Source organism: Harpia harpyja, chromosome 7 (assembly GCF_026419915.1).
Source record: "Harpia harpyja isolate bHarHar1 chromosome 7, bHarHar1 primary haplotype, whole genome shotgun sequence".
NCBI classification, from domain to species: Eukaryota; Metazoa; Chordata; class Aves; order Accipitriformes; family Accipitridae; genus Harpia; species Harpia harpyja.
Genome location: NC_068946.1, coordinates 903,618 through 928,345, shown reverse-complemented (window position 1 = coordinate 928,345; position 24,728 = coordinate 903,618). Strand labels below are relative to the sequence as shown.

General features: G+C 70.8%; 3 protein-coding genes across 4 annotated transcripts; 1 reads left to right on the top strand and 2 right to left on the bottom strand.

Annotated features, from left to right (window-relative positions):
- Positions 1-712: 712 nt before the first annotated feature.
- Positions 713-7,384, bottom strand: ACOT7 (acyl-CoA thioesterase 7). Of its 2 annotated transcripts, XM_052792636.1 has the most exons (10): positions 7,256-7,384; positions 6,329-6,446; positions 5,708-5,864; positions 5,079-5,170; positions 4,829-4,943; positions 4,128-4,142; positions 3,380-3,466; positions 2,468-2,584; positions 2,049-2,233; positions 713-1,380 (listed from the first exon to the last, which is right to left on the bottom strand). In XM_052792636.1, the coding sequence occupies exons 1-10, from the start codon at positions 7,306-7,308 to the stop codon at positions 1,276-1,278; spliced, it is 1,044 nt and encodes a 347-aa protein (XP_052648596.1). In that variant the 5' UTR covers positions 7,309-7,384; the 3' UTR covers positions 713-1,275. The 2 variants fall into 2 exon arrangements, with proteins under 2 accessions (XP_052648596.1, XP_052648597.1); XM_052792637.1 differs by lacking the exon at positions 4,128-4,142.
- Positions 7,385-8,778: 1,394 nt separating this feature from the next.
- Positions 8,779-20,134, top strand: ESPN (espin). The gene is given in 18 exon segments (XM_052792638.1): positions 8,779-9,103; positions 9,820-10,013; positions 11,719-11,905; positions 12,005-12,187; positions 12,265-12,396; positions 12,488-12,657; positions 12,735-12,864; positions 12,867-12,903; positions 12,906-12,985; positions 12,987-13,061; positions 14,687-14,848; positions 14,933-15,107; positions 15,395-15,421; positions 16,709-16,854; positions 16,947-17,228; positions 19,274-19,353; positions 19,435-19,446; positions 19,549-20,134. Coding segments are annotated over 18 exon segments (2,514 nt in total). The 5' UTR covers positions 8,779-8,809; the 3' UTR covers positions 19,697-20,134.
- A 557-nt stretch (positions 20,135-20,691) lies between these two features.
- TNFRSF25 (TNF receptor superfamily member 25) lies at positions 20,692-24,307 on the bottom strand. The gene is given in 7 exon segments (XM_052792635.1): positions 20,692-21,331; positions 21,417-21,432; positions 21,434-21,479; positions 21,578-21,659; positions 21,750-21,902; positions 21,978-22,407; positions 24,037-24,307. Coding segments are annotated over 7 exon segments (1,386 nt in total). The 5' UTR covers positions 24,067-24,307; the 3' UTR covers positions 20,692-20,702.
- Positions 24,308-24,728: the final 421 nt, after the last annotated feature.

The window sequence follows — 24,728 nt, the reverse complement described above, 5'->3', positions numbered from 1 at the left end:
CAACGGCCGCGCCGCTCTCGCGAGAGTTGCGCCCCGCGCAGGCGCAGTACACCCCCTCGGGCAGCAGCGGCGCCGCGCAGGCGCACTGGCCGCCGCCGGGGCCGGCGGGGCGCTCTCGGAGGTCGGAGCCGGTTTTTCTTTCGGTTGGTGTTTAATGTCGCAAACCGGAGCACCGAGGGGCGAAGGCGCCGCTCCCGGCCCGGGCTGTAACCTTCGGGCCACCGTCCCCTCACCACCCGCCGGGCCGCGGCCTGCCTGCCCGCCCGCCCGCCCGCTCTCTCCCGCTGTGGGCCCGGCCAGGGCGTCGGGCCTCGGCCCCGGGGCCCTCTCTCTCTGGCCCCTGCCCCACGCCTGAGAGGCCCACAGGAACGCGGTGTACCCCGCGGGGGAGTGGAGGAAACCGGCCTGCGGGCCCCAGGGTGAAGAGCTGCCTGGGGCCCTCGGGGGCCAGTCCCGGGACGGCGAGGGTGGCTGTGGGGCTGCAAGCTGCACTGGGTGGCTGCCCAACTGTGGGAGCCGGTCGGGGGTTCCCGTTAGAAGAGGCAGATTTTCTGCAAAACAGGGACGGGAGGCTGCTGTGCCGCTCCGGGGACCCCGGGAGGGGCTGGGGGAAAGGCAAGGGGCAGGGGAAGTGGCGTGAGTTTTTGGAATAAATAAAGCTCCTCAGCCAGAATTGCTGCTGCTTGAGACAAAAAAATAAAAGACACCCCCATTTTATTTCAGTCAACGACAACAGACTTTATTTATGCCACAGGATTCCTTAAATAACTTAGATGTGCACAGAGAAACTACCTAGAGATGTCAACAAAATGGTCCGAGACATTCAGTACGATACTGGGGCACGTTTCCCGTCGCGAGTATCGCACGTAAGCTTTGGTGTGCAGTTTTAGGACATAACTGGCAAGTTTAACACAGCATCACAAAGACTCGCGGCCTCGCGCATCCCTCGTGCCGCCACGCGCCTCTGCCCCACTCCGGCACGGGCGTTCCACTTACAGGATTCAATGGTGAAAACAGGGCTCCAGAGGCGAATGGCGAGCGACCGGGAAGGCTCCCGGCAGCTTTCGGGGGCGCTTAGGCCACCTAAAGCACAAGGTCTACGGGCGCTAAACCGGTCAGCAGTGAAGCAACCGCACTGCCACGGCAGCTCCGGCAGCAGGCTGGGGCGGGCGAAGGTGCGAGGCCCGGCACGGACCAGACACGACACTAACGGGAACCCGGACGTTCGGCGGGCGAAGGCTGCGAGAGCGCGGGGCGGCGTGGCGCGGGACGGGATCACTGCTGGGCAGCCTGCTGCATCTGCGCCTGCCGCTTGGCTTTTGTCTGGAGGTACCTGCCCTTCCCTTCCTCGAAGCGCCGCTTCTCATCCTCCGTCTCCGTCTGCCGGCGACAGAAAGAAAGCGAAGCCACCGGCGTTAGCTGCCTCGGAGCAGCACGGCTCTCCCATGCCGCACCTTGCAAGCATGTGCGGGGGGGAAACGTGCCTCCCCTTACAGGAAAAGTAAAGGAAAACCTGTGCTCCGTGACATACATCTTTTGACAGCTAAGGTACTCCTGCACAGAGCAGGAGGAGACCTGCAGGGGCTAAAATATTAATCAAGAAACAGCCCCTAGTCAGCAGCGCCATGTCAGCAAAGCCCTGCTGGCATCGAGAGCTAAAAATAGGCAGGAGGGCTGGAGCGGGGACGCCACGGAGAGTGGGGATGGGGGACGCGGGGGCCTCCATCACCGCTCAGGGTCCCCTCCCACACGTCTCCGGCGCAGGCAGGAGAGGAAGCTGCAGAGCCTGCATGCAGCCTGTCCTCAACCACGAGAAAGGAAACCCCCCACCCCCAATGTCTCCACATTGGCGATTTTCAACCAGAAGAAATTTCAAAAAACAACCCTGAAGCCTGCTCTGGAAAGGCTCGTTCAGGCTCGTACTTTGCTGCTGAAAAATTCAAGGGAAGAGGATTTGTTGGACAAAAAAGCCAGCTGGGGTCTGCCCCTGGAGGAGCAGGAGAGGGGCTGGCCCGGCTGGCTTGCAGCCCGGCGGGGAGAGCTCTTACCAGCAGCTGCGGGACGGGCAGGGGCTTCCCCTCCTTGCTCAGGGAGACGTAGGTGAAGAAGGCGCTGACGGCACGGTACCGCTCCCGAGGCTCATCCACAAACGGGTCGGCATCCACAAAGACTTCGATTTCCATGGATTTATTGCTCGTGAAGGTCATGCGCCCCGAAATGGTGATGACGCTGCCTGCGAAGCGGAGAGGGGCCGGTTAAGCAGGCGGCCCCCACTTCTGCTCAGAGGAAGGGAGCAAGGGGTCCCCCACATGTTTAATGCTTAAGCCACATCTTAAGGGGAGCTTCTCAGCACAGGACAAGTCTAATGGGGACTAAATTTCTCTGCCACTGTGTCCCCAGCGCATACCCAGGGGAACCAGGACGTGGCACCGCGGGACAGCGAAGTGCCCACCCCCACCCCCGGTACCTTTTTTGATCTTCTCGTGGAAGTTGATGGCGTCCACCGAGGCGGTGACGATGTTGGTCTTGCAGTGGCGGGCAGCCACAATCCCGGCGACCTCGTCCATGAGCTTCATGGTGACACCTGGGCGGGGGGAGGCAGAGGGTCCTGTCTCAGGGAGGCCAGTGGGATTTGGGAAAAACCACGCCTAAGTCGGCAAGGCCTTTGCGTGACCAAAGCTACGCCGAGGAGTTGGACCAGAGATTCAATCCTGACTGCAGGAAAGCCCCGGTACCAGCACAAAGATTCCTGTCAAGAGTACCACCAGGGCGACATCCTCACAGACCTGGGCTTAAGATTTAGGCCAGCTCTGGCTCTCCCAAACATCTTTGAGCAAACCTCAGCCTTGCAAGGCAGGATCACTCCCACAAACCTCCTGCTTGCAAAAAGCTCTGAGCCGCATTGTTGTGGTTTGGGGTTTTTTTAAGGATGCAATTAGATAAAGAGCAGCATCCAGCGTCGTCCCGGCCCTCAGCAAACACGCCTCTCCCCGAGCTCACACCGCACCCATGCGTCCGCCCTGCCCTGCCCGCCTGGCAGGAAACAGGCACTGCCAGCCAAGAGGAAATCACTCCAGCAAATTGCAGTCATTGTACACTGGGTGTTTAGATTTGCAATTTAAGAGACAATGACAAAATTGTAGTATTTACAGCTTGAGTATGTCAGTTTTCAGGGCCTTTTTTTAAGCATAGAAAAAGACAAAGCTTTTATCTCAGCTGGAGCAACACCAAACCTTACAGAGAGCGGGAATAGGCCTGCGTGCCTTCAGAGGCAGAGCCCGCCTCCCGAAAACACCGAGATGCACAAGTCGCTCTCAAACCGTGCTTCTGCTCTGGAGAAAAAACAGCCCAGCCATTGAATGGGGCAGCGCTCGCTCACCTCCGTGCACGAAGCCCAGCAGCGTGCAGTCCGACGGTCCCACCAGGTGGATCAGGCTGGACTGGCTGTAGCTGACGGTGTGCGGCTCTGGTTAGAGAAAGAGAGCAAAGCGGAGGTCAGAGCTGCTCGGCCAGCACCCGTACGCCACCGTACACCCCTGTCTTAAGCCATCTGAAGGAAGAAAACGTAGGGCTGGCTTGTGCAAAGCTGAAGTATGTTCCAACCAGCATTTAAATTGGCCCCGAGAAGCCCTGAGAGCAGAGGCTATTCACAACCTGACAGGCTGCCACCTCCTTCTAATGCCTCCCCATTGATTTTATTCCAGCTCAGCTCGTTTCTTCTTTTAAAGCTTTCAAAGAGCCCAAAAGCAAACGGGAGTAAACTGGACGGATGTGTGGCTGTATGCTTTCCCTCCTCAGGCCACCAGCCGCAGCTGAATCTCCCCAAACCTGCCACTCAGCAGCGTCTCCAAAGAGCCACACTTTGCCCTCGGCATGAAGACCTCGGCCCCCACACCCCCCAGCCCCGGCACAGGCCGGTGACCTCTGACTCGCCACTAAATCCAGGCGACAGAAATCACATCCTCTGACTGCCAGCAGAGGAAACCCGTTCTCGGGGTTGGCTGTGTATTCCGTCTAACGAGAGACGCTAAGGGTGCTTAGCGCAGGAAAAACCAGCCGAGCCCCTGACTGCTCGGCATCGCCTCCCTGGGGAGGACACCCACGCGGCAGCGCCCGTGAAGCCTTACCTTTTGTCTGCCTATCTGTGAGCAGGAAGAACAGAGGGGAAAAAAGCATTTGAGCAACATTCATCCCGCATCACCCCCCCGATGATGCCCACATGCCACCTCTCCACCTCTGCCCAAGGACCATGGCCAGTCCTGGAGGCTACCAGCCGCTCACCCCTTTGGCTCGCTGTCAGCACCGCCATCGTGTTACCAGAAGCTGGGGCAATGCTTTCGGTAGGAAAGGCATCCCCAGCACTCCCCCAGGGAGAGTGTGACCCCCAGCTCCTCCCCATAGCTCATCCTCCCCTTCAAACACCGGCCGATGAACTTCTTGCTAAAACCTGGCTTCCAGGGAGGGGCTGCGGCTGCAGCTGCAAAGTGTGCAAAACCCTCGCCCAATGCTTGCATTTACCCTACGCTAAGCAAAACTAGCTCCCGCTGCCCAGAAGCACGCAAGGGATGCAGGGAGCAGTGGCAGGAACCGTGTTTTGGCAGAGGGCATCCCACCCACCAGCCCCAGCAGGGGATCACAGGTGCCCACCCGGCTCTCCCTCCACTCCCACATCACAGCTCCAAAATCCCAGCCCCCTCCCCGATGCAGTGTTTTAGAGCACACGCTTGCAGCCATGGGTGCCTGGGGATGGCTGGAGCTGCCTCGGGGACCAGTTTGGCCTCCCAGCATCACCAGGATGCTTCCACAGGCCACGCACCGCCCGCATTACCTGGGTTGATGACGGGGAAGATCACATCGCCGTTTCTCTGCTTAGTTTCCAGCCTATCCAGCTTTTGCTCCTCATAGCGCTTCTTCCCCTCGTCCTCCTGCTCCTTTCTGGCATACTGGAAGGAAAGGCTGGTAAAAACTGGGTTGGCAAAGCCACTGGCACAGCCAGGGGTGCCAACGGGGCTAGGTTAGCGCCATTCTCCTGGAAAGGGCGAGCTCCGCTTTTTGGGGAGCAAAGCGAGCCATCCTACCTGGATGGGGGGAACCTCAAGGACCTTGTTCACATTCTTCAGGGACAGCGGCACATACCACAGCGTCGCCTTGTTCGTCACCTTCTTCGCCCCTGGAGGGGAGGGGGACAGAGGGTGACCGTGCCGATGCCAGCAGTGCTTCACCTGCCACCGGCACTGCCACGGTCCGGGGCCGGCCACACACCGGCGATGCCGCCGGCAGCAGGCAGCCCCCTGCCCTGCCGGCTCCTGCCGGGCTTTGGCTTGGAGCAGATGTGATGATGCGCTTTTGGGAAGGTGACCCGGCAAGCACAGCTGGTTGCCACGGTGACGGCAGGAAAAGGGCCTTTCTCAGGCCAAAGGCAGCCATGGGCAGCAAACCAGGCAGGCGGAGCTACCGGCGGGTTTTGCCATTCTTCGCTAAAAGTGATCAATGGAGCCGTAGTCCCCAGGGAGCCTGCTTGGCTTCCCTTCCCAGTGCCGCCACCCCTCCCCGCCGCCCCCAGCACTGTCAATAAAAAGGCAAGATCTCCCCTCTGCCCAATGCTGCTGGCGACGGTGGGCGGAGGATGGGGTCACCGCTGCGAGCTCTCGGCTTACACCACAGTTATTCCCGGAGTTTTGGGAGAGAGCCGCTGGCAGCCACCCACCTGTTAAGATGTTTTCGGACATGACGTTGACCTGGACCTCCACAGAGTGCCGGGAGGTGTAGGTTATCTCGGCGCTGACGTTGGCCACCTCGCCGATGCACACCGGGGAGAGGAAGTCCGTCCGCTCCACCCGCGCCAGCGCGGCCACACAAGGCTCCTGGGGATGGCGGGACAGCGAGGGTAGCGGCCGCAGCCACACCGCGCAAGACCGCAGCCAGCGGCTCCCCGGGGCCAGCCTGTGCCATGCGCGGCTCCAGCACTTCCACCTCCGCCTTATCAGCCGGTGCTTCCTTCCCGGCCTCTAACCGGCACCGGGGCCGCCTCTGACTCGCCCTTCGCGGGAGTTAAACCATGAGTGGCAGCATAATAATGGTTCTGCTTGTAAAACACAGTTTCAGCAGGATGCTTCCGGCTACCGGGCCCATGCCCCGGCAGCAGCAGAGCCACCAGCGGTTTGCGTGCAGGAGTGAGCGCTTCCGGTGTGGGGGGACAACCGGGAGGCCCCCAGGGATGCCCGGCCGTCCCGGGGAACCCCCACCTCCCAGCAGACCCCTGTGGCACAGCAGGGGGGTCAGAGAGTCACCGAACTGGAGCCCTGCAGGTGCTCCAGTGCCTACTCACCCCAGCTTGGGAGTTGCAGTGGCGGGTGCTGATGATGGCTCCCGCCTCCTCGATCATCTTCAGGATGGTTCCCCCGTGGACATTCCCTGCGACATTGGCATCATCCGGGCGCATGATCCTGCCAGGAGAGGGACACAGGAGCTCGCACCCCCCTGCCGTGCCCCCAGCCCGGGTCCCGGTGCAGCCACCCAGAGGCACTGCCATCGCCCTACCAGATGAGCTGCTGGGCCATCTCACCACGCTGAAGCCGGCAACGTCACTGGCGCTGCCTGCGTGCGGCTTCCTGTGAGCGGCGGTGGAAACCGCCCTATATTACCGCTGGGAGTGGAAGGAGGCATTGCCCCTCTACCAGGGGCAGCCGGCTGCTCGGTTTGGACTGCATCTCACCACCACCCCACTGCAGCAAACCGAGACCGAGCCGGGCACATGCCACCGCTCGACCTGGCTTCCTGGCAGCAGCAGCGGCGGCTTTTGCCGGAGCGGCAAATAATCAACCAGAGGAGGGAAGGCGAGGCACGGTGGCGATGGGGCAATGGCTGTGTGCCGGCCCGGAGATGAGCTGTGCTTCGGCAAGGCGGCCATGCCAAGGAGCCGCAGCGGGCAAAGGCAGGAAAACCGGGGAGCGCCCTGCCAGCTCACACCCACCGGGGAAGGGCACCGGTTACGGGGTGCCGCCACCCCGGTGCAGGCTGCGTCACCGGCGCGGGCAGCGCTGCCGGTGCAGGCGGCGTGACCGGTGCAGGCGGCGTGCCTGAGTGCAGGCGGCGTGGCCGGTGCCGGCAGCGGTGCGGGTAGCACCGCCGGTAGCATCCCGGTTGCAGGCCGGCCCCGGCCCCGGAGCCCGCCCGCGGTCCCCCGGCCCGCCTGCCCTTCCCTACCCAGCCCTCCCCTGGATCCCCGGCAGCGGGCGGCGCGGCGGGGCCGTACCTGGACACCTGGATGGCGGCCGGCCCCGGGCCCGCGGCCCCCCGCTCCGACATGGCGGCACCGGCGCCCCGCCCGTCAACGGCGCTGCGGCACCACCACGCCTCGCCACGCCACGCCCCCTCCGGGGGACCCGCCCACCCCCCGCGCACTGCCCCATTGGCGGGCAGCGCCTCGCCACGCCCCCGCGCCGGCACTGGGGGGCGGGGCCGGCGCTCTGCCGTCTGGCGCCGCGCGGGGGCGCAGCGGGGAGTTGGGGGGGGGCGGGGGAGCGGAGCTCCGGGCCCCGGGGGGCGGAGCTCCGGTCCCGCCCGGGGAGCTGTGTGCGCCCCACCGGGACGGGGGGGTCCCTCCGCCTCCCCGCGCTCGCCCGCCTGCCCCGGGGTGCGCCCTGCCTGCGCGGCGGCTGACGGAGGCCACGGCCTTCGGGCCGGCACGGGCAGCTGCCGGCACCTGCCGGCGGGCAGCCTCCCTGCCTCCCTCCTTCCACGGCGCTGGAGGCTCTCCCCGGTTGGGAAAGAGCTCGGCGGGGCGCCCAGGGGTCCCAGGGCGGGGGGAGGCGGCGGGCCCGAGCAGGCAGTGGCGGATCGCTGCCGAGCGCAGGATGGGGCAGGGACGGAGGGGGCGCGGGCCAGGGCCGGGGGCGGGGGGGGGGCCGCGGCACTCGCGTCCTTGCCCGGGGGTCCCGGGGCTGCGGGGCGGCCCGGGGGTGCCGGAGCTCTCACCTTGCGCAGCTCGGCGGCGGCAGGAGGGGGCCGGGGGGGGCTGCGGCGCGGCGCCCGCCGGGGACATGGTGCTCCGGTACCGGTACCGCCGCCGCCTTTACCGGCCGCCGGCGGGGCAGGGCGGGCGGGGCGGCCGCGCCGCTGTCCGCGGTGCTGAAGGCGCGGCGCCGGCGCTGTCCGCGGTGCTGACGGCGGGGGTGTCCCAGCCTGACCGCGCCCGGGGTAACCGCCGCCGCCGCCGCCCGCGCTGCCCACGGGTCCCGCCGTCGGTTCCCGCGGTGCCGCCCGACGCCCTCACTGCCGGTCCCGCCGCACCCCCCCCCCCGCCCCGCGGCGGGAGGAGACAGGGCAGCCCGGCCGGACTCCCCCCCCGCTCCTGCCTGCGCTGCCGGGACCGGCAGGTGCACGTCGGGGCTGCCGGAGGAGCCCATTACCGCCGCGCCTCCCGCGTTGGCGGGCGGCGGGCGGGGGGAGGACGGGACACCCGTGGGGCGGGGGGGCCGGGGGGGGGGGGGCCAGCGGCTCCCCAGGCCCGCGGACGGCAGCGCCGGCCGCCGGGCACGGTCCGCTCCTGGGGTCCCCCGGTGCCGGCCGCAGGGAGCGGCAAAGGCGGGCTGCCCCGGCAGGGGCCGGGGGGGGGGAGCGGCGCCGGCGGCCCGGGCAGCGGGCAGCGGGCAGCCGCCGCGCCGTCGGGCGGGGCGGGCGGAGGGGCGGCCCCGGGGGAGGAGGAGGAGGAGCCGGCGGGGCCGGGGGGCGGCGGGGCGGGAGCGCCGCGCAGTGCCAAGCGGCGGCCGGGGCCGCCGCCGGGGCCGGGGCCGCCGCCGGGGCCGGGATGGCGCTGGAGCGGGCGCTGCTGGCGGCGCGGCAGGGCGACGTGGAGGCGCTGCGGGGGCTGCGGGCGGCTGGGCTGCTGCGGCCGGGGCTGCGGGACGCCCTGGGCGCCTCCCCCGCGCACCACGCCGCCCGCGCCGGCCGCCTCGCCTGCCTGCGGTACCTGGCGGCCGAGGCCGCGCTCCGCGGCGACGCGCGGGCTCGCAACGGGGCCACGCCGGCCCACGACGCCGCCGCCACCGGCAACCTCGCCTGTCTCCAGTGGCTGCTCACGCAGGGGGGCTGCGGCGTGCAGGTGCGAGCGGGGGCGCGGGGGGGTCGAGGCGGGGGGGGGGGCGGCGGGCAACCGGGGAGGCCTTTCCCGGGGAGACGGTCGCGCGTGGGCTTTCCAGCTCCGCCGGCGCGGACACCGCCGTGCGGGGCGGGTGGCGGCCGGGGCGGGGGGGGGCCGGCGTCGTCGCGGCGGGGCTCAGCCCCGAAGGGGTCACGGACCCTCCAGGGCCGCCGGCCCCTCCCGGCGTTACACAACGGCAGGGCCGGGGCGGTAAGCGGCTTGCCCCGGGGCCGGCCGGGAGCTGACGACATGTGACGGGCCGGAGGGAGAGGAGGCGGCGGCGGGGCTGGCGGCGGGGATTAGGAGGCAAGGACGGGGCCGACCCGCTTCGGCGGCGTCCTGGCCGGGGGCCAGCTCCGCCCGCGCCCCGCCGGGGCTCCGCGGGCAGGGGCTGCCCCGCCGCCGGCGGGACAAGGGGGGGGGGGGGCTTTGCGGGGCGCTGGCCGGGCGCGGCTGCAGGCCCCGCCGGAGGGCAGAGGCGCTCCTCGCACGGCCCCTCCGACGGCCCCCCTCCCTGCAGGCGGGATCTCCGCCCCGGGCAACCCCCCCCCCAACAGGGCCGGGGCCGGCTCTCGGCCGGTGGCTGCCCCGCGGCCCACCCCCCCCCGCAGGTCGCCTTGCCGTGGGAGGGGGGCTGGCGTCCCCGGTGCCGACGGCCGCCCCGCTTCCTCCCGCAGGACACAGACAACTCCGGTGCCACCATCCTGCACCTGGCAGCCCGCTTCGGTCACCACGAGGTGATCGAATGGCTCCTGCGCTTCGGGGGCAGCGACCCCACGGCGGCCACCGCCACGGGAGCGCTGCCCGTCCACTACGCCGCGGCCAAAGGGGATTTCCCTTCCCTGCGACTCCTCCTGGGACACTGCCCCAGGTAACGGCCCCGCTGCCGGCCGGCGGGACCGGCTCCGCGCCCCCTCCCTACCCCACACACACACAACACACACCCCCCCCCCGCCCCGGCAGGAGCGCGGCTGGCGGGGTCCCCGCAGCCGCCCTCGTCCCCGGTTCCGAGGGCAAGGCGGCCGCGTTGCCCGGCCGGGCCCCGCCGGCCGCGGCTGCCTGACGGCCCGGGGAGCGAGGGCGAGCGCCGGCAGAACTCCCGCCGCCGGGCCGGTTGGCGGGGCGCCTGGAGCGGGCCGATAACACAGCCGCCTTTGTCCGCCCGCACTTACGTAAAAAGACTCGGCCCGCCCGCCCCGGAGAGCCCGCCGCCCTTCCCGGGGCCGCCGCGGCAGCCACCGCACTCCGCGCCCCCCCGCCCCCACCAGCGGCACCGTTCCCGGTCTCCGGTCCCCGGCAGCCGCGGGGCTGCACGGACGATTCTGCAGCCCCTGCTCCGGTTGCCCGCGGTGGGCAGCGGCTGGAAACCGGCCCCGGCTCCTTATGCCCCTGCCCCTGGTGTGCCGGTTCAGCCCCCCGTTAACCCCCCCCGGCGGCCCGGCCCCGCCACGGCTCCCATTCGGTGCCCGCGGTGGCGGCCCCGGTGCGGCGCTGGCGGCGGCCATCCCGCGTTGGCTTTCACGCTTCTTGCCGGGGTTGCTCCGCTGCCGTCGCCGCCTTCCCCCTGAATTATTTAGGGCTGGCCCCGCTCCCGGCCCCGCGCCCAGCCGGAGGCTCCGTTACAGCCGCGAAATCCAATCCCCGGGTGCCGCCGCGGGGTGCTGGCGCTCCCGGCCCACCTTCGCCCCGGCAGCCAGCGGCTTGGCGTGGGGTCACGGCCATCTGGCAAAGCAGTTTACCGGCACTCGCCCAAGTGGCCTAACCCCTTCACGATTACTGGGAAACGGCAATCAGAGGCTGAATGCCTGTCCATCCCCCCATGCCCCAGGCCGGCCTCCCACCGCCCAAGCCCCTGCTCGAGAAGTGTCCAGCAGCATGCCGACCTGGTGCTGCGGCACGGCACGGTGGGAAGGCCGCTCAGGCCGCGGCCCGTCTCACGGTTACAGGGATCAATTATTAAGGGCCCGCGATCGTTGCGATAACAGAGCGGAGTATTTATTGCTCTTCCTTTTTGAAATATTCAACAGGGATTTTTATGGAGCGCTTCATAAAGCAGCTTCCCGCGCAGCGGGGATGCGGGAGGCGGGATGCACAATTCAGGACGAGGGATGCGGTGGTGCCAAGGCCCACCGGAGGCAGCGGGGGGATGCCCGTGCCCAGCAGCGGGGCTGGCAGGGGCAGCGGGGCCGGGCAGCGCCTTGGTGCAGGTCGGCCTTTCCCTGCCGGCTCCCCTGCAGCTGGTGCTGCCTAAGCCGCTTATTTAAAAATACTGCTAAATTGCAGTGTCCAAAAACAGCCGGAGGAAGGAGCTTAGCCTAAGCAGGCTGATTAACTTAGCGACCTCCCGCCTCAGCGGCTGCCGCTGCACAGGGACCCAGTGGGGAGCCGTGGGGTGGATGGCTCCCTGCCCACGCTGCCTGGCCCTGGCGCTGCCTTGCCTGCCCCCCACCAGCGTGTCCCCTGTGCCTCCATGTGTCCCCATGTCCCTGCAACCTATGTGTCCCCTGTGCCCACCCATCCCGGCGCACTGCTGGCAGTGGTGGCCGCAGGTGACGGGCGCTGTGCCCCGCTTGCAGCACTCTGAGTGCCCAGACCAAGACGGGGGCCACCCCGCTGTACCTCGCCTGCCAGGAGGGCCACCTGGAGATCATCCAGTACCTGGTGCAGGACTGCGGGGCCGACCCCCACGCGCGTGCCCACGATGGCATGACCCCGCTGCACGCTGCCGCCCAGATGGGCCACAACACCGTCATCGTCTGGCTGGTAAGCGCTGGCCAGGCACGGCGTGGCGGTGTGGCGGCACGGCGTGGCGGCACGGCGTGGGGCTGGTGGCGCTGGCACTCAGCCCGCCTACCTGCGCAGATGAGCTTCACGACGGTGAGCCTGTCGGAGCGGGATGCCGAGGGGGCCACGGCCATGCACTTCGCCGCCAGCCGCGGCCACGCCAAGGTGCTGAGCTGGCTGCTGCTGCACGGTGGGGAGATCACTGCCGACGGCTGGGGCGGCACGCCGCTGCACGATGCCGCTGAGAATGGCGAGCTGGAGGTGGGGGCCGGTGGCCAGTGGGGGACTGGGGGGGGGGGCCACCCTCCAGCCCTGCCACGCGCCCCCCTTCTCCCCAGTGCTGCCAGATCCTGGTGGTGAATGGCGCCGACCTCAGCGTCCGTGACCAGGACGGCTACACGGCGGCTGACCTCGCCGACTACAACGGCCACGGCCACTGCGCCCAGTACCTGCGCACCGTGGAGAACATGGTACGGCGGCGTCCCATGGCCGAGCGCGCGGGGAGCACGCGGGGCCCTGTCGCTCCTGCCCGGCCGCCTGACCGCCCGGCTGTGCCAGCAGAGCGTGGAGCACCGCGTGCTGTCGCGAGACCCCTCGGCGGACGGGGAGTGCCGGCAGCCCGACTCGGGCATGTCGTCGCCCAACACCACAGTGTCGGCACCCCAGGCGCGCTTCGAGGTGGGCTCCCCCGCCAGCACCCTCTCCAACTATGACTCCTGCCACTCCAGCCAGTCCAGCACCGGGGAGAAGAGGGGCGGCCCCCCGGGGGCCCCCGCCACCCGTGAGTGCAGGGCCGGGGGGCGTGGGGTGGGGGGGCGCGGGGCCAGCCCCCCCCTGACCCCCTACCCTGCACAGGGGTGCCCGAGCCGGCGCTCATGGACATGCAGGCGTACATGGACATGCTGGACCCCGAGATGCGGCCGCGGGGCCGGGGGCCAGCAGGCGAGGGCCCCCCCCCCCGCCACCACCCCCGCCTTCCCCCCGCCGCCGCCCCCGCCCCCCACCACCCGGCCGCCCCCGCCGCCCCCCGGCTACCCCGCACCCGCGCCCCCCGCCGCCCCCGCACACCGCCGACATCTACGTGCGGGCCAAGAACAACCTGCGGCACGTGGAGAGCCAGGCGCTGCGCCGAGAGGTACGGCCCCATGCGCCATGTCCCGCGCCCTGTGCACAGCTGCTCCTGGCCACACAGCTCAGGGGACGTGCCACCGGGGGGGACGTGCCACCGGGGGGGACATGCCACCGAGCACTGATCCCCCATGGGGAACTGTTAGCTCTTGACGGCCCTGGGAGGGGACACCCCCGGTTTGAGGCCACGTGCCCATGACGCTGACATGCACCGGGGGGCTGGGGTGCAACTGGCAGCGAGGCTGCAGCGAGCCAGGGGCCGGCGAGGCTCTGGTGCCTCCGCGGCACTGGGCAGCCCTGCTCCACCGCTGCGCCGGCTGGGGCACCTGGTGGCACCGTGCAGGCTGGCGCGTGGCCAGCCGGTGCAGCCGTGCCCACGTGGCCCCGGCGATGCCACCGGCACCACACCGAGCTGTGCGTGGGCGACTGCGCAGGCTGTAACCCGAGCGGGCCGGCTCCGGTGTCGCCCGCGCCGCAGGTGTCGGGTGCACAGCCGGCGCTGCCAGGAGCGGAGAGGGCTCAGCCGGGTGTGCACAGGTAAGAGGGGTGCAGCCCCCTGGGGGGGCACAGGGACGCGGTGGGCTCGGAGCCATCCCAACCCCCTACCCTGGTTCTCGCCACCCCCACTGGGGACGGGAGCCCGGTGCACAGCCATGGCCAGGGCGCTGGCAGAGGCCAGCACCACCGGGGACAGAGGCACATGGGATGGGGGGTCTTGGCGGCAAGTGTTCCAGGCCCGCGTGGGCCTCAGGACCCCGTTGGGCTCATTGTGCACGGCCCTGGCTTGTTAGCACTTACCAGGGCAACGAGCAGCCCTGCCCGGGGCTACAGAGCCAGGCAGCCCTGGGGAGGTGCGGGCACGTGCAGCCCGGTGCCAGAGCGGCGCGGGCGCCCCATGCAGCGGGGCTGAGTGGCACGGACCCTCATGCCGGACGGGGCTGGGGCTGCTGGAGCGGGGAGCCAGGCTTGGCACGGCGCGCATGGCATCCAGAGCAGGAAGCACCGAGTTGGCGCTTGTTGACTTAGCTGGGGCTGGCGGCGGCGGCGAGCGCCCAGGCTTGCCATGCAAATGCCACCGGCAGCAGTGGTGCACGGGGAAATGCAAATAGCGGGGCCCCTGGCACAGGGAGCAGGGCCGTGCTGCTGCGGCCCTCCCGGACCCAGGGAGCAGGCACGGCCCCCTGCAGCGCCGGCGCTCGGCAGCACGACCCGCAAAGCTGCTGCGGTATGCCGGGGTGAGCCGAGGCTGCGCTGCCTGAGAGCCCCCTTCAGAGGGAGGTTTGGAACTGGGCCCTGGCCCCATGGGGGATAAGCTCCCGGTAATCCGCGGGGGCCGGGGCTCGGCACTCCTGTTCCCAGGGGGTTATCCCGGGGGAGGCTCGGCCGGGATCCTGGGCACAGGCTATGGGGTCACAGTGCCAGGCGCTGACGGCGCATGCTGCCACCCCAGCATGCAGCCCCTGGCGCAGCCTCGTGCCGAGCGGACCCCTGGGCCACGCGCCTGCCGTCCCCCCAGCCGGGCGTCTGCCCCATGGCCACCGCTGGCACGGCCCCGCTCCGCCACAGCTCTGCCCCACAGCCACCCAGGTCACAGCCGGGCACGGCTGCACTGAGCCGCGCTCCCCGTTGCAGCTGGCGTCGCGCGAGAGCAGCCCCGAGGGCCTGCGCAGGGCCGACTCCACCAGGCGGTCGAGGAATTTCGGCAAGCAGCCGAGCACCGGTGACTACTACAAGCACCTGGGCCACGGCGCGGCCGAGCAGCCCGGCCCCCGGCGAATGGCGCACAGCGAGGAGGTGAGCCCTCCGCCCCACGCCGTGAGCCCGCACGTGGCTCGGTGGCAGTGGCACCGGGCGACGCCTGCCCGCGCTCTCTTTCAGGCATCGCCCATCTCGGCGGACACCATGCGCAACGGGGAGAGCAAGCCCGGTGCCGAGCTGCCGCCCCCGCCGCCACCCCCGCCACTGCCCGATGCCGCCTGCCCGCCGCCTCCGCCGCCGCCCCCGCTGGCCGAGACCCCCGCCGGCCCCCGCCGCTCCTCGTCCTCCACGGGAAGTAAGTGGCAGGGTGCCGGGCGGGCACGGGGCGCGATCCCGGGCACCGTCCTGTCGGCTGCACCGCGGCACCGGCTGCCCCGGCGCGTCTCCTCCTGCGGCGCTCCGGTCGCGCGGCTCCTGACGGCCTCTCTGTCCTTCTCTCCTCCGGTGTCGGCGCGGGGGCCCCCACGCCCGCCCGCCCCCGCCTGCTCTCACTGCTGGCCGCTTCTCTTCTCTCTTGTCTCGCGGTGGCCAAATCCTTCCTCTGCCGCGCGCCCCGCGCCGCCTCTCTGCTTCTCTCCCTAGGAGGAAAGGCGCTCAGGCAGATGAAGAGTAAGTACCGCGGCCCCGCGCTCCTCCCTGCTCGGGGGGTGCCCCGGCGCCGGGCACGGCCGGAGGGGCCCGACCTGGCACCGTCCCGCGCCGGAGCCACGGGGCGTCGACGGCCACTGGGGCTGGCAACAGCTCGCAGCCCTCCCACCCGCCAAGCCCTCGCTGCAGCGTCGCCAGGCCGGCGTGCCACGCGGGCGCCTCAAGCGCCGGCGCGGAGCTGCCGAAGCCGCCGGGCAGGGCTGGCCGGGCTGGGCAGGCGGCCGGGGGCCCCACGCCCCCCGTGGCCCCGCAGCCGGCCCCGCTCACAGAGGGCCTTTGTTCGCGCTCAGCCGGCCGGCGTGACCCCGCCACGTGAGCGCACCGGCCGCTCCCCCGCCGCTGATTGCAGCCGGCGGGCTTGGCCGCCGCTCGGCGCCCGCTTTATTAGCGCCGGCTCCCGGGGCTGGGGGGTCTCAGCCGGCGCTGGATGGCAGTGCGTGCGCCCCGCTGGGCCCTCAGCACCCGCAGCCGTCCAGCCCCGGCACGGCGCGGCCGAGCGGGGCGAGCTGCGGGTGCCGGCGGCGGGGAGGGGGCTTTGCCTTGTCACGGCACCATGGGCCGTTAGGGACCCGCGCATGGCTGGCACGGACGGTGGGTGCTCGCGGGGTGGGCGGCGTGAGCAGCGGCGCGGGCATCCCCGGGGGCACTGCCGTGCTCCGGTGCCGGTGCTGTGCAGCTCTTGGGGCTCAGGGCTGGCAGCAGGGCTGGCGCAGGCTGTCAGTGCGTCGCTGCCGGGGCTGCGGGGGAGTGTAGGGGTTCCCAGGCCCCCGGCGAGGCGGCACGGGGCCGTCCTGCTGTGCCGGGGCTGCCGCCAGCCGCGGACCCATCCCTCCACAGTCAGATCGCTGCTGCCGCAGCACAGTGCCGCAGGGTGGAGGACACTCAGGGCTGGGGCCCCAGGAGCTGGGTGCTGGGGTGCTGCTCCAGCAGGTCCCATGGACCTTGGGGGCTGGGTGCCAGGCTGCTGAGTGCTGGGGTTTTGCTCCAGTGGGGTCCCAGGCACCCAGGGAGTTGAGTGCTGTTCCTGTGGATCTGGTGAGCTGGGTGCTGGGGCGCTGGTCCTGCAGGGTCCCGTGGACCTGGGGGGGGCTGGATGCTGGGATGCTGCTCCGATGAGCGTCCCAGGGGCTCCCGGGTGCGGGGGGCAGTCAGCCGGCCACCTCCATGCCCCACAAGCTGGCGGGGGAGCCAGAGGGGCAGGGGGCTGCCAGCAGTGGGGTCCTTACTGCCCACCCTGCCTCCCCCCAGGCACCAAGTCCTTCAACATGATGTCCCCCACCGGTGACAACTCGGAGCTGCTGGCTGAGATCAAGGCTGGGAAGAGCCTCAAGCCAACGCCGCAGAGCAAAGGCTTCACCACCATCTTCTCCGGCAGCGGCCAGGCAGGGGCCAACGTAGGTGGCTGGGGGGGGGCACGGGAGCCGGTGGCACGGCGTGGCGTGGAACGGCAGGTGCCCACTGCCCTCCCTCCCTCCTTTTTCTGCAGGCAGAGTCGCCGGCATCCTCCCCGTCACCCACCAGGACGCCCACCCCGCCGGCCACCCCTGAGGCTGCCGGGCCGCCACGCTGCCTGGCAGGGGGCTCGCCAGAGCTGGTGCTGAACGGGAGCTCGCCGGTGCTGGCGGCGGGTGCTGGGGTGCCGGTGGAGGCGGAGGTGCTGGTGCCGAGCCACGACGAGCAGGGCCGGCCCATCCCCGAGTGGAAGCGGCAGGTGATGGTGCGCAAGCTGCAGCTCCGCATGCAGGAGGAAGAGGAGCAGCGGCGCAAGGTAGGGGGGTCCCGCGGGCCACGGTGGCGAGCGCGGCGCGGGCACGGCCCGGCGGCCCAGGACCTGGCAAGACGGCGTGTGTGGCATCGCCTCCAGCTCCCGGCCGTGCCGGGGGACCACCCCACCAGCATGCAGGGGCGTCGCACCCCGGGGGTGCTGTGCGCGGCGGCGGCACGTGGCGCGCGCAGCGTGGCCTCAAGAGCCCCTCTGCCCTCTTTCCCGCCGCAGCCCGGGAGCCACTCGCAGCCCCTGTGCCGGCACGGGCCACCCGCCCGTGGGGGCACGCCGGGACCCACCGGGCAGCCGATGCGGGAGGAGGACGTGCGGCACCTGGAGAGGCAGCTGGGGAGCCTGCGGGTGATGCACGAGGTGCGGCTGCTGCCGGGGCGGCCGGAGGAGGAGCTGCTGCTGCTCCCACTGCTGCCCGCCGCCCCGCCGCCCCGGCGCTTCGCCCTCGCCCGCGAGGACCAGCCTGCCTGTGGCAGCCGGTCCCCCACACTGCCGAGGAGCGCGGCTGTGCCGCCGGCCACCCTGGGGGGCCGGGAGGACCCCGGGGCAGGGGGGGCGGTGGGCGGCCCCAGCACCCAGCATGATGCTCGGCGCGAGATCCTGGGCTGCGGCGTCTCCGTCCGCAGCCTCAAGGCCAACTATGAGGGGCCGGGAGGGGCCCCCGTGCCCCTCTCCAGGGTCACCAAGCGCAAGCGGGCGCAGCCCCCCGGCAGCACCCGCCAGCCCGTCCTGGAAGAGGAGTATGGGGATGGGGCACCGCAGCGGAGCCGGACGGCACCACCAGAGCCAAGCGGCCCGCGGGAGCACGCCGAGGCACACAAGGAGCGTGCCGCCTTCCTTTTCCTGGAGCACTGGAAGAAGCGGGCGCTGGCAGCGGTGCCCGGGGAGGAGCGGCCGCGGCGGCCAGAGAGGCGGCGGCCAGCGGCGGGGCGGCTGCTGGCCCGCTGGAGGAGCGTTGCCCGCCGGGTGCCGGGGCGGCAGATCCGGCGGCTGAGCCGTACCGCGGCGCTGTACTGGCCCCAGCACTTCCTGCCCCACGTCGGCGGCTCACCCGTGCCCCACGACAGCCTCCCACTCGACCTCTTCATGCTGGGCTACTTCCAGCTGCTGGAGATGCCGCTCAGCCCCGAGGAGCGGCGCTTCCGCCACCCTCCTCTGCTACGAGATGTTCGACCGCCTGGGCGGCCACAGCTGGCGCCGTGTCCGCCGCTTCCACCGTGCCGTGCTGGAGCGGGTCGAGGCGGGCCACCGCCACTGGCTCGATGGCTTTGAGGACCTTGTGCAGGAGTTTTTTGGGGACGGCCCCACCGCGGTGGCCGAGAGCCCGCCGGAGCCCCCCCCTCCAGCCCCGGGAGGGGAGGGGGCGGCAGTGCTGGTGCCAGAGCTAGGCGAGTTCAGCGAGGAGGACATCTGCCGCTTCATCGACCGCAGCTTCTCCTTCTGGAAGGAGAAGGAGGCGGAGATGTCTGACACCTGAGCCCGGCAGGGTGTTGCGGGCTGTGCCGGCGGTGTGGCGCGGGGCTGGCCGGGAGCAGGCACCGGGGGCTAGCTAGACCCGGCACCCAGGTGTGCTCAGCTGCCTCAGGGGCGCCGGCAGTGCCGCGGCTCGGCTCGGCGGAGGGCTCGGTGTCGGTTCGCGCGGCCCCGGGGCCGAGGTTGCGGTGTGCTGCTTGCTGTGGCTGTGTGTTGTGCGGGGTGTGCGGCACCGGGGCTGCGCTCCCCTCTGGCGTGGCGTTTGCGGTGCCGGGGCGGCGTGGGCCCCCGCGTGTCAGTGCAATAAAGCTGTGGTGTGCTGCGAAGGGCTGGCCACGCCGCGCACTCCTTCCTCCTCCCCGCGCCAGCAGAAGGCGGGCGGCGAGGGGCGACGCCGGTGAGCCACGTGCTGGCGAGCCCCCACCGGTGCCATGCCGGGAGCGTGGCTCGGCCCGGCCGCCAGCGGGATGCGGTGCCGTGCGCCAGGGCCACGCCGCTGCCCCGCGGTGCCGGCAGCGAGGGTGGGCTCCCGGCAGTGCCGGTAACGCGGCTGTCTGTTGCAGGAGAAGGAGGAGGAAGCGCGCCTGGCCAGTATGCCGGCCTGGAGGAGGGACATTCTGCGCAAAAAGCTGGAGGAGGAGAGGTGAGCCGGGGCCGGGGGATGCCACGCCAGCCGGCCGTCCCCACGGCTTTGCTAACCCCGCTTTTCCCTTTGCCTTCGCAGGGAGCAGAAACGGTGAGTGCCGCGAGCCCCTTCCCTGGGCGGGCGGGCGGGTGGGCACGGCGGCTCCGGCGGCTCTGGTGACCGTGGCGCCCCGTGCCCTCCGCTGCCGAGCAGGAAAGAGCAGGAGAAGCTGAAGCGGGAGGAGGAAGAGAAGGAGAAGGAGCAGTCGGAAAAGCTAAGGACTCTCGGGTACGATGAGACAAAGCTGGCACCCTGGCAGCGGCAGATCATCCTCAAGAAGGGGGACATAGCCAAGCACTAGCCGCGCCGCGCCCTGGCTCTTCGCGGCAGGAGGAGGCCGGCAGGTCCCACCACGGACTGGGACGCGCCTCGGCACCCTCCTCCCGCCGCGGACGGCCGCGTAGCCTGTCCCGGAGGAGCCCCCACTGCTGCCCCAGGCACCCGTAGCCCCCATCCCACTGCCGCCAGCCCGCCGCCACCCCGTGCCGCCCTTCGCAAAGCGAGCTGCCACGGTGTGGGGCACCCGGCTCCTTGCGTGCCACCCGGCTCGACCGCTGCGGCTGGGCTCGCCGTGCCAGCTGGCTCCCCGTGCTCCCCGCTGGCACCGCTCGCCGTTGTGGCTGCAGCGCGCTCGCCTCCACTCCCGCCCCTCCCATGTCCGGAGCCACTCGAGGCCGGCTCCCGGCTCCCCCGCGCCCCGGACCGCCTGCCTTTCCAGCGATTAAAACAATAAACCCCGCCAGCAGTGCCCCGCGCCTTCCTGGGGCTGCCCACACCACCCCCCCTGCCCGGCACCGCACCCACCGCGGTGCCCCCATCATCCGTATCACCACCGTCACCCGCATCAGCCACGTCACCGGCATCGCCGCCGTCACCTGCAGTGGCCGCATCGCCTGTGGCGGCCCTTACGCCAGCAGTGTACCGGTTCCCGGCCAGGCCGGCACAGCCCCAGGAAGAAGGGCCAGGGACCGGCGGATGGAGAACGTGCCATTTTATTGGGGCGGGGGCAGGCGCACCCGGCAGCGGGCGGCCTCGAGAACTATCCCATGGGTTCATGGCGGGCTCGGCGCCCGCTCGTCCCGCGAGCGGCCGGGCAGCCAGCGTGCTGGGGCACAGGGCCCCCCCCAGCCCTGGGAGCAGGGGGGCATAAATAGGGGGGGCGGGTGGGCGGGGAGGGAACATAAAACTGACATAAAATGTCTACACGGCATAAGTAACAATACTTAGGGGTACGGCTCGCCCGAGGTGCCCGGCGAGCTGGGGAGATGCCGGGACCTCCCTCTGCCAGGGTGCCTTCGCCGGGCAGGTCAGGGGCCTGCCAGCAGGCTCCGGCGCAGCGCCTCGGCGCAGCCGGCCAGCTCCATGCGCTCCAGGGCGGCGAAGACACGGTCGAGCGTGGCACTGGTCTGCTGGCACCAGCGCTTCAGCATCTCATACTGCTGGTCGCGGATGTGGGCCACCTCCAGCTCCACCAGCTCGATCTCTGCCTCCCGCAGCTCCAGCACCCGCATGAACTCCTTCCAGCGCCTCACCGGCACCGCGTTGATGACAGCATAGAGCTGGCTGCCTTGCAGCAGGGCGCCGCGGGGCTCTGGGGCGGCGGGCGGCTCCACCTCGCCGCCCGGCTGTGCCGCACCGCCGGGCTGCTCCCGCAGTAAGGCCCGGTGCTCGGGGCTCTGCTTCGCCGCGCCGCTGGCAAGCACCGTCACCTGGGGGGAGCACGGCCGGGTCCGGTGCAGGCTGTCCCACCCCCGGGCACTGACCTGGTACCACGGCGCGGCCACAGCCCCGGCCGCGGGAGTGGCCGCCTGCGGCGTGGGGAGGGGGCTGTCTGCCAGGCCATCGTGCCGGAGCTGCTTCCTCTTGTGGTAGATGGCGAGGGCGCCCAGGAAGAGGGGCCCGGTGAGCGCCAGCAGGATGTACTCCAGCCCCGAGCCTGGAAAAAGGAACGGGAGCGTCCCCGTCAGCCGGCCGCCGCGGCGTCCCCCGTGCCACCGCACCCAGCCCCGCCACCCCCGCACCTCGGCCGCCGCTGCCCGCCGCACACCCGCTGGCACTCCTTGCCGCACATCTCCGGGGCACTCCTGCGAGGAGAGAGGAAGCCGTGGGCACCGCGCCGCGCCGTGCCGCGCGCCCCGCACGTGTTCCGCGGCTGGGGTACGGGGAGGGGGTCGGCGCTTACGCGCTGCATGGCCGACACTCGCCGCCCTCAGCGTAGAAGTCAGGCTTGCAGCTGCCGCAGAGCATGTCCTGCGCCTCCGAGCCTGGGGAGAGGGCAGGCGTCAGGCAGGGCGGCACGGCCAGAAGCAGCACAGCCGGTGGGGGGATGCCACAGGCCGGCCGGCAGCACTCACAGGGCCGCTGGATGAGCCGCCCGGTGCAGGGCTGGCACTGCCGGCAGGAGAACTCGCTGCAGCGCTTGTCAAGGCAGTCGCGGAAGCGGCCGGGCTCGCAGCCGCAGGCGACGTTGCTGGTGGCCGAGCAGTTGCTCAACACGCTCTGGAAAGCTGCGGAAGACAGGCACGGTACTGTGCAGCGCTGCGCGGTGCGGCGTGGCGCGGTGCGGCACGCCACCGGCTCACCTTGGCGGTCGCACTCATAGCAAGCCTGGCACTCGAGGAAGGTGTTGGGCTGGGCGCTGAAGGTGCCGGCGGGACAGGCGGCACAGACGCTGTCGTTGAAGTGGCTCGAGCAGGGGCTGTGCAGGAATGTCCCTGTGGGGACAGCGGGGTGACAGGGAGCACGGCCATCTGGGCCGACGTGCCCGGCGTGCCCCGGCATGCTGTGCCATGCCGTGCCGGCCAGGTGGCCCTCACCTGCGGGACACAGGGCACAGCACCGGTGAGCCCCCTCGATCCAGTTCGTCCCGGCCGGGCACAGACGTCTGGTGGCGTGCCTCCGCGGGCGGCTGGGTGGCCGCACCAGGACCCACTGCCCCTGCGGCATGGTGCGGTCCCGGTACCCTGGGGGCTGCAATTCACTCGCTGCCAGACTCAGGGCTGCCAGGATCACCTGTGGGCAGGGAGAGGGCAGGGATGCAGGCAGCCGTGGTGCCCCAGGAGCCGTGCACCCGTGGAGGGCAGCCCTCCCACCGTGCTCCCCACCCTCCCAGCCACGCACGCTGGGCTTACCGTGAGACGCGTGGACACCGGTGCCTGTGCCGAGTGGGATGGCTGGAGCTGCAGCCCCCGTGCCCTAGAGCTGTCCAGGTGTGGCCTCGGGGGTGGGAAATGCCCCACGGCGGCCGCTGTGCCGTGCTTTCCCCGCATACCCAAGCAAGTGGCTTCCTGCTGGCACCGCAGGACGTGCGTGCCGTGGGGCCCACCCTGCCGGCCCCTGAGCCTGGGGGGGCTGCCGTCGGGCACCCTTTGGGTGCTCTGCCGATGGTGCCGCCAGGCTGGCTGGGGAGGGGGCCCGGGATGCTCGGCCACCTACCCACCGCCATGTCAACGGGACGAAGGAGTCAGGCGCGCGGGCCGCCGGCGGTGCCGGTCGCCCTGCCCACGCGATGGCCAGCCCGGGGAGGTGCCGGCAGCCAGGCACGGGAGGGTTAAGGCTGCCGACGTTGACTTTCCTGGGGTTTATCTCCCTCGCAGAGAAGGCGATTTCCTCCCCAAGAGGAAGCTGTGCCCGGCTCACGCTCCCCCCGATGCTATCGCGCCTCGTACGTGCGTCCCAAACTAGGTCACCGCTCCTCCGCGCCGGGGCGCCGGGTGCTGTACTCGGGGGAGCCCAGCTCCCTGGACAGCCCCAGTGGGGGTGGCGAGGGGGTGCCCGTGCTGGCACCCCCCGCCCTGGGGAGGGCCGCGGCACCGGCAGTGCGGGCAGGGAGCCAGGGGATTCCTCGCCGGGGGCTGGATTTCCCAGCCGTGATGGCCCCGATTACGGCAGCTGAATCATTTTCTATTAAACCCGCCACCACCGGCAGACTGGAAACCGCGCATGAGCCACCCCACTTGCAGAGCGTCGCTGGCAGATCGGGGCGGCCGCCTCAGCCCTGGCTGCCAGCGGCACGTCTGAGTCACCGCCGAAGCATGACCTTCCCATGGTGGGGCCCTGCCTGCACGCCCTGCCTGCACGCCCTGCCTGCAGGCGGGCGGCTGCCCCCTTCCCTGGCACGGGGAGCAGGTGCCCTGCGGGCAGGGGAGCCATCGGCGCAGGTGCTATCCCACCGCCGGCTGCGTGGCGGGGCAAGCCACCGCTTCCCGTGCCGCACAACCACCACCCCTGCTCGTAACGCGGCCCTGGTGCCGTGCGCCGCGGCGGCCGCCTGCCCGGCCCCAGCAGCCGCCACCGCCGGCAGCCCTGACGCGTGCCTGCAGGCTGTCGGCACAGCCGATCCCCGTGGCAGCGCCCTGCCTGCAGCCCCGTGGCGGAGCCCACGGTTCTGCAGGCATCGTGGCTGCACCTGCAGTCTTCGTGGCTGTGCCACGGCTGTGGTCCCCGTGGCCGTGCCGTGCTGCAGGAACTTTGGCAAGGCAGACCCCGGTCCCAGGTGTTTAGCCAGGGGGGAGCGAGCGTTTTCGGCACACTTGGCGCTAGGCTAACCCCCTCCGCCTCCAGACCCCCTGTGGCCACGGCCACGGCGCACCCCACCATCGGTGCCAGGGGTCCGCAGGACACCGGCACCGCTGCACTCACCCAAGCTGCCCCCGGACAGCAGCGCTTCATCCTTGCGGCCGATGCAGCTGGGTCATGCCGGGGCGGCGAGAGGACTGGGGCAGGGGACGCAGTGGGGTGTCAGGGCAGCTCAGCGCCCAGGCAGGGTGCCCCAGCACCCCATCGCCGCCGCTGCCGCCACCCGCAGCGCGCGACGCGTGGTAAGTGAGCACCAGCCCTCCCCACACAGGCTTTTACACCCGACCGCAGCAGGAGGAAATGCTTTTTTGGAAGTAAGTCCAGGGGGTGTGAAACCACATGACGGGAGCGCCGGGCGCGGGAGGGACCTGCGCCGCCTCGCCGCGGGCCGCCCTCCCTCTCCCACTGGCACAGACCCACCATGGCTGGGACGGGGTGCGGGGTGCAGTGCTGACCTGCCCCCCCCCCACCCTGGGCTCCATCCCCACCCCAAATCCTGGGGCACCGAGGCTGGAGCCACCCCCAGACTCACCGCAGTGCCTGCCCTGGCAGGGCTCCCTCAGCCACGCCACGCGCCCACCCCGGTGCTGCCCAGCCGTAGGGTGCCGCCGCGGCCGAAGGAGAGGCGAGGCGGGCACGAGAGCGCACCAGCTGGGTTTATTGCTCGGCCGAGACGCGGAGCGCAGCCTGGCACGGGACGACAGCTGGCGCTCCGGCTGCCGCCACGTCCCCCCGTGGCTCCCACACGCCAGCCC